Here is a 15,632-nt window from a genome sequence, read left to right as displayed (position 1 = left end):
AAAATAACACAAAAAAAAAAAAAAAAATTTGGGGTTTTGTTTTGGTTTGTTTGTTTGGTTTAGGCTTTGTAACTGTTTGGGGKTTTTGGTTTGTTTTGGTTGGTTTGAGGTTTTGTTCTGTTTTGTTTTTCCGAAAAGAGATGCATCACTACTACTATGGCTAAGTAAACTCTGGAGAGATAAACATTCAAATCAGAAATCTCACCACTTCAGACACTAAATAGCTAAGAGTCAGCACAAGCATATTAAAATTTGCACTGTAATTCAGCTTGAGTAATCCAAAGGAGCCAAGAGAAAATACATTAACCCTAACTGAAAGGGCTGCCCAGTCCAATAAAGACACTGAGACAGGGAGAGGCACCAGAAGAGGGGCCACCAAGGGACTGGAGCATTCGTCCTGTGAGAAGAGGCCAAGGCAACTAAGTTTGTTCTGTATGCAGAAGAGAAAGCTCAGGGAAGATCTTACTGCTGTCTGAAGCGGCTAATGGAAAGGGACTGAAGTCTGGCTTCAGCTGCAACATTATTAACATTATTTYCCTCACTGTTTCTTTTAAATTCACACAAATGAAATTTTAAGTATGAATTGTGCCATTAGGCAATTTTAGAAATTATACTAAKGTTCCTGATGGTCAGAAGCTACAGTTGCTGAAGTTGAAAATAGGACCTACTAACTGCTGCTTTTAGTTACTTCATCTTTTAATTACTTGAGTTCTGATCTCCAAGACAGCACCTTGAGTCACCAAAATAATAGTCAGACAAAGCTGATAAAAACATCAAGAACTCAATACTTCAAAAGTGACAAGATGCTGTTTGGTTTATATGAAACAAACTGACCAAGGACAACATGAAACAAAGTAGCTCACAGGTTCCTTATAAGGAAAAAAAAATTAAAAATCCCAAGATAATAGGAGATGGCAAGAACTTTTTTATTCATCTRGTTTGCCATTGCAGGGCTGGTGACAGTAACCTGGGCTCACTTTCTCCATGCAATGTCAATAAGCACCTAAAAACAGATTCCTCATCAAATCTTTTAGATTAGATAAACAGCTGCCATGTTTCTTACTCCTCTATAYATATCRGTTTATCAGCTCCTTTGGAAATTTYTTCCTTCAACTGAAYTATAMCCTCAAGCATCCTCTAAGAGCAGTGAGTCTGTATCTCCCATTCTGTCTACGTATTTGTACTAAAAGAAACTGGAATGAATGATGAGACATTGGATAATTAGAACCGTAAATGTATTCACTTTCTGCATTACCTCTCTGCAAGAACTTCCAAAGGACTAGCTCCGAGCGACCAACTTCGTACCATCCAAGCTGAGTCCATTGCAGCCAAAAATCCCCTGGCTATTCCAGTTCCCATTGGCCAAAATGGCTGGTATTATAGGTTGCCAAAAAAAAAGCAGAGAAAGGAAAAGCATCACTTAGGGAAAATTTTAAAGAAGTATCAAATATATACTCAGACAGTAATCTSCTGGGAAATTATATCTCAGTAATGAGCTTCAAGCTCCATTCCCACTGGGTTAGAGGAAAGCAGATGTATGGTAAACAGCTCATGAGCTCTCCCAAAGCCAGTGTTCCTCTATTTCCAACAACAATTCACAGCCCGGAGTGCCTTAACAGCTTTTCTTCAAGACTGCACTTTTTAACCAACTACAAAATGCTAATTATTAGCAGGCCTACAGTAGGGTCTGTAGAGAGTCAACTCGTCCCAACAAGAAGCAGATGGAACAGACAGAACTTCAGAAACAGCTCTGCACACATTTTCTTAAGCGAGATCATTACCATGCTAAATATTCTGTTTTCCCAACACTCCCACCCTTCCTTCAAACCTCCCACTTTATTCTATAATAAACATCAGCTTTCCTTATAGTGCCTCTCTGACAGGCAGCACATATTTCAGGGATGGGTGCAAAGGTTTGTGCTCACGCTTCCATTCAGAGCTTACACACAGTAATTTTAACACAAACCTCTAAGAGGCTGTCCCCGACCAGTGCCACGAGGAGCTGGTGGCCGTTCTGCTCGCGCACCAGGGCCGCGTTCTCAGACGCGTACATGCACGTGAAGTCAAACATGGCCACGTCTGGCTGCCCGTAGTGGTTGATGGCAAAGTCCAGTGATGGCAGCTGCTGGTTAGTGGAGAAATCTGCTGCTTCCCTGGCATAGTTTAGCAGAGCCTCCTGGTCCACATTCTCCCGTGAGAGCAAAACCTCTGTGTCAGCATGGTCCTGCCAAAATCAGCAAAGTCAAAGTGCCATGGTCAAATTCACAAGTTTATTTTAAGATTGGTATATAATGTTGTTGGCATTAAAATTCTGACAAGTTTGCTTTCTAACTTCTTCCATTCCCATCTGTGTTAATGCTTCCAAGAGAAAATCTATAAATCTTTTATTGCAAACAGGGATCAGTCCTGCTTCCATTTCTGACGGTGAAAGGGCTAAGAAACTTCTGAGCATTTTTCATTCCCATAAAATGAGGGGAGCTCAGCTAAGCTACCAAATGTTCTTTCAGTATATTTTATCAGAGCATGAACAAAACTCCCAAGCCYACAAACAGATACAAATTTGAAAAGGACAGGTTTTGTAACACTCTTCTGATGGTTTAAAATACTTCAGAAGGGCATTAACTGCCTTTTAGAACACAATTACATCATGTTCTAAAATAACAACTGTATAAAAACATTATGTGATGGAGAAAAACATGTTTTCCTACTCTCACGCTACCAAAAGTAAATTGTCACCACAATTTTAGCMTACAGAGAATACAGGAGAAGTTAATACCCACATGCCGTATCACTCCTTTATCCAGCAAGCTCTGTTTTTTGGCAGTCATGACAAAGTAGTGTGTATCRTCTTTGTAGTAGACAATGTTCTCCAAGTCAATGCCTTGTGATAGAACAAAAGACATGATAGTGAAGGAACAAGTAAGRAGTTATGTGCAACAACAGTTCTATYAGAATAASTAAATTGACACTGCATGGTTAGAAAACCTCAGAGAGRATGCCAAGCCACTTTCTYCCATGTTCTGGGTGACTTCAAAATCTGAATTGTCAACAGCACATTTCATCTGCATAAAGACACTTCTTTTAAAAAACACACTTATCATCACTCTAAGGTTTGTATCAGATGTGGAATGCAAAAAGCTGAACTCTGGATTCAGTCTCTTCCCATTTAAGGCWCAGATTTCCTGAAAACAGTAAGTTTTCCACTTTGAACTAAAATGACTGTTCTGCTTTGTACAGCAGAACAGCTGTAAAAATAGGTAAGTCAGATTTTCAGAGACAGCAATGACTGACTTCCTTGCACAAGATGCCAGTTTCTTGATTAAACATACAAATCTGAGCTGCAAAGTTGTAATAATAAAGACAAATAGTTTTCAYTGGAAATCTGTCAAGGGCTGACAAACCTGTGGCATCTCGGAGATCCTGGAAGAACTTCTGGTTGAAGATGAAGGCCACACCGCTGATCTCTTCTACTTTGGCTTCAGCTGTGGTGTTGCGGTTGATGAAGTTTGCTGTGATAGCAATTGCGAGTTTACCACGGAATTCTTTTCGGCGAAACCCTACAGGAAGGATAAAGTAGCAACACTGCAAACTAGACACACCTTCAGAAGAGGCTCAATATGCCATTAGACAGATGCACTCACAAAATAAAGAGAGAGAAGGGATGTGATAAATTACAAACTCCTCCACAGAATAAAGAACAGTTCTTTCACCAGAAAAATAAATGTTGCTAAGGGAAAAAGCTCCCTGCCACCCCCTCTCTCATCTCAGCTTCCAAAACTGCAATTTCCATTAAAAATATTAATATGAGATTCTCTGCTACACAGAATAATATTCAACACCTCAGTTYCTATACCAACAGTAGGAGTGACAACACCACTCAACTAAATAAAATTGTAGGAAAAATTATTCAGATAAAAACCCCTTACGTCTTTGCTAATTTAGAGAAAGAAAAAGAAGATCACCCACATCTTTGCWACAAATGGATTTTCACATGGACTTTTATTCTCACTTTCACTTGTCAAGTGTCCTTCCAGATGTTGATTGGCATGGTAAAGGCCATTTTTGCTCTAACAAATTTAAGAACAAGACCTATTTGAAGGTGAATTACAGACACATTACCTTCTAAGGTGTTTCTCCTGCCATCCCCTCCAATGATTACTTCAAACTCATACTCCGACACTGGATGGGTTTTGGGGTGGACCAATGCACGCCAGCCTATTCCTGTTGATAAACTCCAAGTTAATGACAAAATAGAAAATAATAATAAAAAATAAAGAAATAAAACAACTTCTTACTATCAGTAAAACATTAATCACATGATCAGTCAAGAAACCCTGCAGGAGGCTATACTGGTACCAGGGCTACTCCTGAACTGTGCAGCGTTTCCATGTGAATCAGAGGCAGACACAGCTCTGCTGAAACTTCCCTGATTATTTGCTTTAAGTGCCACTACAACTTCTCTACTACCTATACAATTAATTTAAGGCCAAAAACCATGTCACATCTCCTGTGGAGAACAGGTTTCACAGTGATACTGAAAGCATAACAAGGATCATTCACCAATATGAATATCCTCAGTGACTGCAAAGAAAGAAGTTGTTTCAAAATGTCATCAAAATGTTATTTAATAGGCTTAAGTATTTTARAAGCAATTGCAATTTACCATGCCCTGGTCTAGTTCTGTGTAGTCCTTCCGAAGACTTTTGTTCCATGCAGTAACTAATTTGGATTTGACACCAGAAAAAACAAATCCTACTAAAAAGCCAAGCAAAATGGATTAATAACTATTCTTATTAAAGGAGCACGAGGAATGGACTTMACATCACAGGCAGAGTTTAGAAGTAGAAGCCTGTTTATCCTACCACAACCTTCCCCTTCTTYACTACCCATTTCAATGCTACTTGCTTTCATTTTCCTGATCCTCTGGAGGGTAAACGAGKCCCCGAAATTCCACATTGACATGGATCTCTATTCCCAAGATCAAGGCAACCTTCAACAGGATGAGCTGGAGCTGACGGATACCTACAAAAAAAGCAGATTATAAAGAAATATAAGAAAAGAGAGCACAAGTGCCCACATGTGTCTGTGTGACATTACTGATACRCTGACTCAAAGGCCAGCTGCTACTTTCCTTTTGCCCACGGTGCTCCCAGCACTTCATCCAGGCACCACTGCTGTGCAATAACACAGCATGCCGAGAAAATTCCACATAGCTGAAAACCCACAACCCTTTTCAAAGAATAAAAAGTAATTCTTTCATGTTTCAGTCCCCAAGGGCAACAACCAGGACATGAACTGCAGGAGGGAAGACAGCACAAGCAGAACTGCACTTGTCACAGATGGCAATTAGCCACTGGATCAGCCTGGCTGTAACACTGACCTGCACCTCCATCCCRACACCTCTGGGTTAAGTGAGGGCACAGGAAGTTCCTCACCACCTCTTTCCTCTTCAGTTAACTTTGGCAGTGAGAATGAAATAAGTGTGCAAACKCCATTAATCAGAAGCAAGACACCTTACTGTCATATTTCAGATACTGGAATTAAAAAATCMTTCGCCTAAACACTAAATTTCAGCTGTGTTGATATACAAAATGTGTAAGACTGAAAGAATAAAAATGAAAGGAAATCAGCAGGGAAAAGCAATCTGCCAGACTGAAGTTAYGAAGATCTTCCAGTTTTACCATTTGCTGCCAAATAAAAAGAAAAAGGAGAACACACACCAGTGGGCAACACTTGGCTGTGCCATGTATAGTAAATTTYGGGGAAGAAAAAAAACAGGAAAAATAACAACTTCTGCTCCAGCAAAGCATTCAAATTTCAAAGGAGACTGATTTAACAAAATTTTAAAAACATCAAGATTGTTCTCAATTTTAACACATAAGCATCTATTTAATCAAAACATATCTTCATCACTCTTCAGAAAATTAACAAACCAAAACCCTTCCTCCTTTCTGCAGATTGACATTCACAAGAATGTTCAAAAGCATTCACTAATTTTTCTTTACAAGCTGCTCAAGAGAAACAGAATAATGTGGCAGCTGCAGGAATTTATCAGCAAAAAAATAGAAAAATTATCCAACAACAAYCAGAAAAAAAATTTGAGCTTTAAGTGTACTTCTCAGTGTAGGAAGGAACAGTGTCTTGGGAATGTATAAAAGATGACAGATAAACAGTGCATGTTTTAATCTCATGACTAGCCCGGAATGCATGATGCAAAGGTAATGCTGAATTGTACCATAACAACTTGAGAGCAGGACTGGTGTAGGCTCAATTTTCATGACCCCACACCTCACCTGGTTCTCCCCAGGAGAAACCAGTGCTGCTGTGTCCAGCAGTGGCTGTACTTACTGATATGGTCTATGGATCCTGCACAGAATTTGCCGTAGAACTTCTTGGCGCCAAGGCCCCTCAAATCATGGATGGTGAATGGCCACAAATGCAGCACGTTATTTCGGGAAAAGGCATCCCTCTTTTCTATGACCACCACCTTGGCTCCCAGGAATGACAGGTCGATGGCTGTACGAAGGCCACAGGGTCCAGCCCCAATTATCAGACACTGYAAAACAACCAGTACAGAGTAACTTCACAGCCCTTGAGGAAAATAGTTATTTCTGCAGCAGCTTCCAAGCATCCCACAGCTCTTAGGACTAAGTGGTTTTTGTCTGCAACATAAGCTGAAATTTCAGACCTCTATTTCTACCTGCCATTGATACGGTTAAAGCAGTAACCACAACCTGAAAAAGAAGTATATTCCAGCACAGTGTAAAGTCTGAGGAAGCAGACAAGCAAACYGTCTGCTTGAAACCCTTCCTCCGAGAAGAGCTGCCAAGTCATACTCTCCAAGCTACATATAAGTACCTGGAGAACAGTAACATTTCTAAAGGCTTTTCCCTCCCACATTCCCTTTTTTTTAATTAAAAAAAAAATAAAAATTAAAGGCAGCGATGACAAGATTTCATCTCATCTTCCAAACCTCAAGCTGGCCTTTGTTTAGAGTATCTKCAGTAGCATTGCAACAGCTACAGCAGATAAACACAAGAGATACTAATGTTTTTATAAACACTACAATTTAGAATAACACAGAATAGCCAAGTCAGAGCACTCTTAACTTATGCCTTTGTTGGTGTTTTGGTGCTTCTACCATTGCAGCGAAGGAGACTTCAGGGAAGTAAACATATAAAYACAAACTCTGTGTGACCAGACAAATCTTTTCTCCAACCCAACCTTTGTCATATCAAAGGTCTTTCACCTTCTCTTATCTTTCTCCACTGTACTCACAAACACCATCAGACACTAATAAACAACTTGAGAATGTAAAATATGTGTGTGTGTCTGGTGTTGAAGTACCTTCTGAGAASAGAATGATACAGCAAAATAATTTGAGATTAAAAACCCTAGATAGTCAGTAGACACTTCTTACCCAYAGGAACTGAGGTCCACAAAGAAAGTTGGAATGTGCAGTCACATAAATGAGTACACAGTCCATTTCGTCATATCATTATTGTACTTTGATTTCTACCCAGTAAACCAGACACACAGAATAAAGACCTTGCTACAGAGGTGACTGCTGCTGCCTTACATATCCTTATGGCTGCAAAACAAAGCTCTGTGAGAAATTCTTAAGCATATCAAAATTTAACCAGGACCTGATGTTCTGACAAACAGCTGATCCCAAAGCAAAACTTTGTGTTTGATGGTCATCCCCATATGACAATTTTTACAGGCTGCCACATTCTCACCACTTATTCACTGGGGCATAAACTCTGCAAGTACCAGGAAACTGCAAATATGCAGCCTGAATGATGAAAAACCAGTACAGGTTACAGCAGTGATGACATAGCTACTGACATGCAAATTCTACTTAAGACTGAGGGCAGAGAACCAAGTCTAGAGGAAAGGGAAGGGAATAACAACACCTGAAAGCATTTGGAACAAAAGGCAAGCCCAACCCCATACCTAATAAATACCTAAATAGAATTGTATATTGAATAGGTCCACCTTGTAATTTGATATAAGAGACCCTCAATTAGGATCTACTATATTCTTGCAATTTAATATTGTTCTCTTTGTAGCTAAGTAACTCCCAAACACCACCTTGTCTTTCTTTTTTTAAACYTTTCAGAAAATTAGGTCAGCATATCATATTTATCCAGGTAATAATTTTGCTTGGCTGACAACAACAATCTTCAAGGAGCCTGGATTTCAATAAGCAAGAAGAACACACTGAATTGGGTGACTTTCATTCTTTGATAAATTTCCATACATAAAATATTTATGATGGAGTACACAACAGCCAAAGAATTGTACTAAAATCAGACTATTCAAACTCAGGTCTCATGAAATTATAAACTAATTGCCTGCAATTTTGTCACAGGAACTTAAAAGATTTTCTTCCTCTATATTCTTCCTACCTGCCCTCATGGTAGAATGTGGTTAAAAGCATTTAAGGTTATGTTTAAGATTCTGTATGTTCTGAAGGTAAAGCGTTTTGTGGAGCAGTTAATGGTCAAAGTTGCCCYTTTTTTAATACCATCACAAAAACACTCTATCATGTTGTTATAAAACACAACTTTTAAGCACAATTAAAAATAGAAGATCCTTTTCCACTTGTAATGCTTCCTCCAGTTTCAGATGTCTCCCAAAATCCACCTTCAGATACTCTCAGACAGCAGTAACTACACGAGATGCCAAGTACAGCCAAATAAAGGCAGCTACTGTTATTCCTTGTTCTCTTTCCCCTCAATGACTCCAAGCAATTGCTGCAACTCCCTGCACTGAAACTGTCTCACCCCTCAAAAACGCTTCTTGCTCAAGATCTTTCAGACAGATTATATTAAATTTCCAGTAACAATGCCATGGTAATGGAACATTAAATGCAAACTGAAATGCTGTATTCTCTGTATAGCCAATGAAGAGAGAGCACCATTTGTAACTATTTACATTTGAACAACCCATCACGTCCAAGTCTTGCTTTCATGAACCCTGATTATYTGAATTCTGGTTAGCCTGGATGCTGGCCATATACACAAACTGCCCAACTCCAGGCACAGCACCTCAGTCTGAACAATTTTTAAATGGGCAATTAAGGGCTATCCTTCAAAGTATGAAGACTTCAGAACTGGTTTATGCTCAAGTGTATAGAAGCCAGGCTTTCTAAAGACAAGACTGACTTCTGTTCTGACATGAATAAACCCTAATCTTTATTTTAAATTCTATCATCACCATATGCCCACTTAAGTTGCTGTACCTTTTMATCAGCAGTTTGCAAATTATATTAAACATTACAAATATAAAGCTAAGTGAGTTAGGAAACATTAAATCAGGCATGATTCAGTTCTCAAAAGGCCTCTGCTTTGAACAGTTATGATGACCTCTTAGGAATTACATATAAACATTTAATGTAAGATACTATTAGGATAGGAAATAAAAAAATTAATAGAAACAGATACGAAAATATACAAAGAATACATAGTGAAATTCAGTTTAAAAAGTATGTCCACTGCAGTTATTGCCCACTCCCATCACTGYGGTCCTTCATACCAACACCAGCAAGTTCTGAGGTTTCTCTCATCATGCAGTGAGAGACAATCACACACGACCCCATAAGCCTCTCCGTTTATCTCACCACCACCTCTTCTTCAACATCATCACATGCTACTTCTACAATCACTTTCTTGATCCCAGTTCTCCACTTCCATTCTCTCTAGCTTGGCTTTAGTAGATGAAACAGGTTAAGCTTTTGGACAGTACAAAATCCCTAGCAAATTCTTCAGTCAAACACGACTCCCAGGATGCTTTACTCCCTTTATCCACTTTATAAYTGTACATGAAGAGATGTTTTAAAGACACTTGGCTGCACATATTTATTCAAAGAACATCCTTTTCTGATGACTTTTAAGCCTCAGTACTCCTCTGTGTTTCCAGCTATTCTTTCAGAGCACAATCTGAAGGACTCATTTCTCTCACTCCTTCACAGCCAGTTTCTCAGGGGACTTCAGCCATCATCTCATGTGTGAACTTCTTTTATAAACTGTCTTTGCATCACCTTATTCAAAGACACTGATTCAATCAGCTTTGTCAGTATTTTCATTTCACAGAACTTCTCCAACTCAAGAGCTGGCTACTTTTTGGCCATGCTAAAATCTCTACTTTTCTGGCATTTCCTTGTAACTGTCAAGTGGTTAATTCAAGTACAGTATCGCCAAATAGAGCTCTAATGTTCTTCTAAACTCAGCTCACCACTTCCCATTCAGATAAATGTCACACTCAGATTTCTGAATGCCTTTCATAGATGCACATCACCCTCCACTCACCTCTGGTTTTTTCGTCTGCTCTCACAATTAAGCGCTATCCACTTATCATCCCATTAAATTTTTCTTTAATGTTTCATCTCTGTTATTGAACCAACATTTTCCACAACATTAACAAATACAGTCAGAGCTCAGATGAAAAAATCACTCTTGTAGTCTATTATTCAAAKAAGTTAAAAGACCTCTACATCTTGCTCCAACTCTCATTAAAACACAATCCATCTATCTTCATTTCACAGACTTAAACACACTAATTCAGTTCAACCCATCATGTCTCTATCAAAGTTAGAGCAATTCCTGAATCTAATAAACAAATGGTGCAAGCAGTTTTGCAGAAAACTTAGAATTTTTTTCCATGATGTTCATAGCACTTGGGAAGTGTTAGAAAGGGTTATTCCTAAGTATACACAAACCTCACTATATTCATCTTCCTGTAAATCCTTCCTTCCTTTCTTCTTTTGCCTGAAAAAGGTAAACCTTAACAGTGGTTGGATTTTTGGGGTGTTAAAGCTACTGCCCACTGTGACTACCAACAATGTCCAACTCTTTGATTTTCAGAGGTTATGAAGTGTAAGTATGGTAATTCATTATAAATGCCTCCATCCATATGAAAATGGCTACTGGAGAGGGAAACAAAATAAACAATTAAGAAACTWACATAACTTTCTAATATCTACTTGGGAATTGAATATAAGTACACACACCTGAAATTACATTCTCTAAACAAGACATTTCTCCCTCAATTTTATACTGAGAAATTAGTCATTAATTYCTCCAAATAAAGTATTTCCTTCTCTCGAAAGGTGACTATCTGAGAGAAAGAGCTAAGGAAGAAAAAAATCTGTTCTRATTTTATCACATTCTGCACTATTTGCTTTTTCTGAAAAAAGAAGAGCGCTTGATTATTTACAAAGCCAACTTATTCTAATCACATTTATACATATGATATAAAGAACTTCTTTAAAACTGCACTGTCCAATGAGTGCAGCATATAAATGCAAGCTCACAAAAATTCATTAAAAAAAAAAAGTAAAATGGGGTGTGTGTGTGTGTCTGTGTGTGTGTGTGTGTAAAAGCAGGAATTCCTGCACTAAATACCACACATACCAACCTTTCAAAAAGAATTTGTATGAGCATATTTTTTTCTTTGAACCTAGAATATAAATGATCACTTTGTAAATGAAGGGAAATAGATTATTTTGCCAAACTGGCCAAAAGCTCAGTTTTCTTGGGAGAGTCATAAGACTTTTCAAATTAAAACTGGAAATTTCCAAACATGCATATCTTCTACATAGACTCCAAAAGCACACATTCCTATTATTGTCAAAATACAAAAGAAACTCTACCAAGATAAAAGGTTTACCAATTCAGATTTTCCAAGCCATCTATAGGACCTATGCCAGAAAAACACACAATGTAAGAACTTGCAGGCTGCTTCTCCTGAATAAAATACAAATATCCAGGWGGGCAGTCAAATCTGGTAGAGGCAAACAGAATTTGTGATTACTAATCAAATACTAAAATTATGACTATAGTACAAATGTGAGAACATTYCTGAAAGTTTCCTGGGTTTATAGTGACACCAGGCAATATCCTTCTACATCCATACATTTTTACTGTGCATTCCAGAGAAGACTGGACCATGGTGACTGAAGCTCTTACCTTCGTGTTGGCGCACGCTTTCCCCTTCTTGTAGTCCTTATGGCTGCCTCTTTTATCCAATTTGGCCCACAAGGCTTTGGCTTTCCAGTAATTGAGCTTGGACTTGAGCTTGTGATAGAAGGAACGATAGTCCTTGGGCTTTAGCTCTAGGTGGTCACAGAGCTCTTGGAAAGCCTTGAGAGTCCCCTTGCAGGTGGAAGCCTGGACAAATCGGTCGAAGAGAACATGAGCCTGGTTCACCTTCTCGTTCTTACTTTCCTCCATGCTTCACACTTGGCAGCTGCCCAGAGGGGCAGCTCTGCTCTTCCAGTCTGCCAGATTTCCCGATGTTGCTCCACTCAGCCACTTTCACCTCTGGCTTACAAGCATTATTAACCTATAAAACAAAAAGAAAAAAGTGTAACTTGACTTGCTCTTTCTTTTTCTTTCCAAAATTTTGACTACGCCTGCTGAACKGAGAGCCCAGATTCCCAGTCAGTCCTCAGCTGATTGATATCCTAAAGGTTTCTGCCCAAGCTGATTGAAGCAAAGCCTTCCAGAGCTCACTGCAGACAGCAGCACATCTCACATCTCTGTTAAATCACAAAATACTTTAATCTGAGCTAGTGCCTTGGAAATTTCATCAAAACTTATTCTGCATGAAGAGCAGAGAAGTTACAAGTAAACAGGCAGATGTTACATGATGCCTGCAAGAGGGCAGAGGCTGTAAAACAAAACAGGCAGACCTGCTTTGTGGCAGTTACTGTGTAACACCATRGCCAGTCTTAAAAGCATTAATACCACAAAGCACTTCAAGAGCTGGTATTCCATCACTAAAATAGGCTTTGGTTCCTTCATTCTAAGATTACATATGTCTTTGGTTGTGATAATAAAGAGGAGAGAGGATGGCATAGCACAAATCTGATAGAGTCCTCGCCAAGACTGTTTTTTGTACCGTGATGGTTACTAGGACCTTAAAAATAAGTTAAGCCTGCTAATAGCAATCAATTTCTATGGAAAAGATGTCAAGACTGAAAAAAGGGAGCCTGTCCGTATTGCATCAAGCAGTACAAACATTTCCCTTACCTAAAGCCTACACACATTCCTGTCAGTAAGTGARCAGTGTAAGAGTGAAATGTGGCTGATGCATGATCCTTCTAAGATTCCCATACTAATTCCTCTAGTCTGTGGTTTTCAACTTCTTTTGATATGTGGGTCCACACAAAATTTTAAGTGCTCGTTGAGGTCTACTTTAATCTGCTAGTCAGATGTGATGCCATGAGCTCTGCTACTGCTTTCTGGGATCCCTCAGAAGCAGGCTGGAGACCTATAGAATTAATTGTTTTGATTACAATTAGAGATTTTATTTAAATAATAGATAGCATCTCTTCTTCTCTGCTTTACTTACAATAAACCTATTTCTTGCTTTAATTCATAATACTGAGAACTTACATAGACTAGATTAACCTGCTCTCTAAGAAAGAATAATTCTGTTTGACTTCAGATAGGAAGGCAGCATGGGAACTTATGCGGGAATTGTGGAAGTGAAGGCACTTCTGAGGGACTTTTTGTCCTTTGTCTTTTAACAAAGGTTATTAAGGTAAAGAGGAAAATATGTGGACTTGGATAAAACTTTATAGATTCTCACCAGATCTTTTCCTGCTTCCAACAGACAGGAAGCCAAGTCAAACATTACAGCTCATGTCTCTTCCCCTCCCATATGACAACTCTGCAGCAGTTTATTTGGGCACTCCTGCTTTTCAGCCTAACATGGTGTTTATTACTTATGTTTAGAAATGGCAAGGGAAACCTGGAAACTTTTACATACAGCCACCAACTGGTAGTTTTTAAAAATGAAAGTTCTTACAGAAGTCAYAGTACAACAATGGGTTACACTGCAGCATACAATTTGAACTTTATAAGGGCAACTGCCTCGGAGAACTCAGCAACCATGAAGCCTTTTTTCTAACTGGTTGATATTGATGCTGTGTCCATATCAGCAGGGCCCACTAAAGAGAATAGAACTGCTTTCCTTATTTTCCACCTTCACAGTTGTGAAGCTGGAAGCATGCTACAAGGCTTGCACTTCAGAGAAACCCCTGCCCCACTGCAGGAGTCTAAAATTGTTTGGTTTGGACGGGACCCTAAAGATCACACAGTTCCACCCACCCCTGCCATGGGCAGGGACATCTCCCACTAGACTAGGTTACTCAAAGTTACTTACAGTATGAAATTTCTGCCCAATATCTAACCTAAACAGTTTGAAGACATTCACCCCCGTCCTACCATTACCCACCCTGTAAAAACCATCTTTCTTCTGGCCCCATCAGGTACTAAAAGCCTGTTTCTCCTCCTCTGTTCTCACGAAGAACATTATAACGAACTCCARCAGAACACCCCTAAGGCTGAAGGAGTCATTTCAGTATGTCTGTGTCATACAAATACAATAAAATACCTACAAGTCTAAAGTCATATGCCTCATTAATCAGCATAACATTCCAAGGTGAATTCTCTTATGTTCCCCCCACTCTGCCACCCAAACACTCACTTTAGACCAGTGCCTTGGATAATTGAGACTTCTTCAGATAAATCAACAGAGGTTACATGACTTCAATTGAGCGGAGTCTGCTAGTCCACATTCCACTACTGATATACCCAGATGCAAGGACAACTTAGGGGTTTCTTACTCTTACTTCTCCTGGACTTTTTCCACCAAGGAAGTGGCATTGATTTTTGCACTGCTCAGAGACCCCAAAGTTAAAACTCCACCCTACTTTCACGCTAGGAACATAATGCTCTGTGTCTAAGGTTGCCAAGCCAGGAGCCAAACCTGCAGAATGCAGGTCATCTGAGCCAGCACATTCTGAGGGGCACCTTGGTGTGGCAGCTCTGCTGACATCCCATTTCATGCAGCCTGGGAAATCAGTTATGCCCACAGGCGAAACACTGAGGCTTCAGTCACCACATGAGGTCACTCCCTAGAATTCTGCATTCCTGATGTAAACACCCCAAGCTCTTGGAACCCACAAGCGACACGTCAGAGAACATGGAAATTACAGGAGGACAGCAAGGGCAGGCAAGAATTATTTGCCAGGTTTCCAGGGTACTTGTGTGCCTTGCTGGCTGCTCTGCAAGTCTGCAGTATCCTGCATGTTTTGTCTCGAGGCAGCTGATTGCTGACTCAGAAGCTCTGTGAATTTCTTGGCTGCGGAGTCGGGCGAGAAAGACAAAGCCGGTGGAAAAACGCATGCAAGGACAGTGTTCACGTTGCTATTTACAATAATAGCAGTAGGTTGTCACTGACTCATGGCTCCAAGTATCCTCAGGATCTTCAGCACTCTTGAGCACTCGCCCAGAACAAAAGAAACCAGTGAAAAACAGAGATGCAGGCAGTGAATAATTCTAGGTGGTGGTTCCTTCCCACAGTCACCCACAGATGCAGGAATATGAATATTTTATCAAATGCATACACGAGAACGAAAGCCCAGTGCCCTACTTCTGCCAAAGGCAAGAGATAAGAAGAGATTTTGCAAATTGGACACATGATGAATTTGGTTGTACAAATTGAARTTCTACGGCAAGTGTTGTAAATGCAGGGATTATAGATTTCAGGTAAATAAACCCCTATTATAGTAGCCACCATCCCCTTCACATCTCCATCCTAACTTTCCTTAAAGTGTT

The 15,632-nt window shown here is 39.5% G+C and overlaps 1 protein-coding gene across 5 annotated transcripts in view; it reads right to left on the bottom strand.

Annotated features, from left to right (window-relative positions):
• The window catches only part of MICAL3 (microtubule associated monooxygenase, calponin and LIM domain containing 3), a 107,252-nt gene extending 94,908 nt beyond the window's left edge, over positions 1-12,344 (bottom strand). For all 5 annotated transcript variants that reach the window (XM_057390036.1, XM_057390037.1, XM_057390033.1 and 2 more), the window contains exons 1-8: positions 11,973-12,344; positions 6,349-6,556; positions 4,906-5,022; positions 4,120-4,221; positions 3,402-3,557; positions 2,781-2,881; positions 1,967-2,224; positions 1,256-1,371 (exon numbers count right to left, since the gene is read on the bottom strand). In XM_057390036.1, coding sequence (XP_057246019.1) covers positions 1,256-1,371; positions 1,967-2,224; positions 2,781-2,881; positions 3,402-3,557; positions 4,120-4,221; positions 4,906-5,022; positions 6,349-6,556; positions 11,973-12,236 — 1,322 coding nt within the window. In that variant the 5' untranslated portion in view covers positions 12,237-12,344. The remainder of the gene's footprint in view (positions 1-1,255; positions 1,372-1,966; positions 2,225-2,780; positions 2,882-3,401; positions 3,558-4,119; positions 4,222-4,905; positions 5,023-6,348; positions 6,557-11,972) is intronic.
• Positions 12,345-15,632: the final 3,288 nt, after the last annotated feature.

The sequence above is a fragment of the Malurus melanocephalus genome, unplaced genomic scaffold (assembly GCF_030028575.1).
Source record: "Malurus melanocephalus ecotype Western Australia unplaced genomic scaffold, MMel_1.1 scaffold_22, whole genome shotgun sequence".
Taxonomy (NCBI): domain Eukaryota; kingdom Metazoa; phylum Chordata; class Aves; order Passeriformes; family Maluridae; genus Malurus; species Malurus melanocephalus.
Note: the sequence above shows the minus strand (reverse complement) of the source record. Positions and strands in the feature narration are given on the sequence as shown.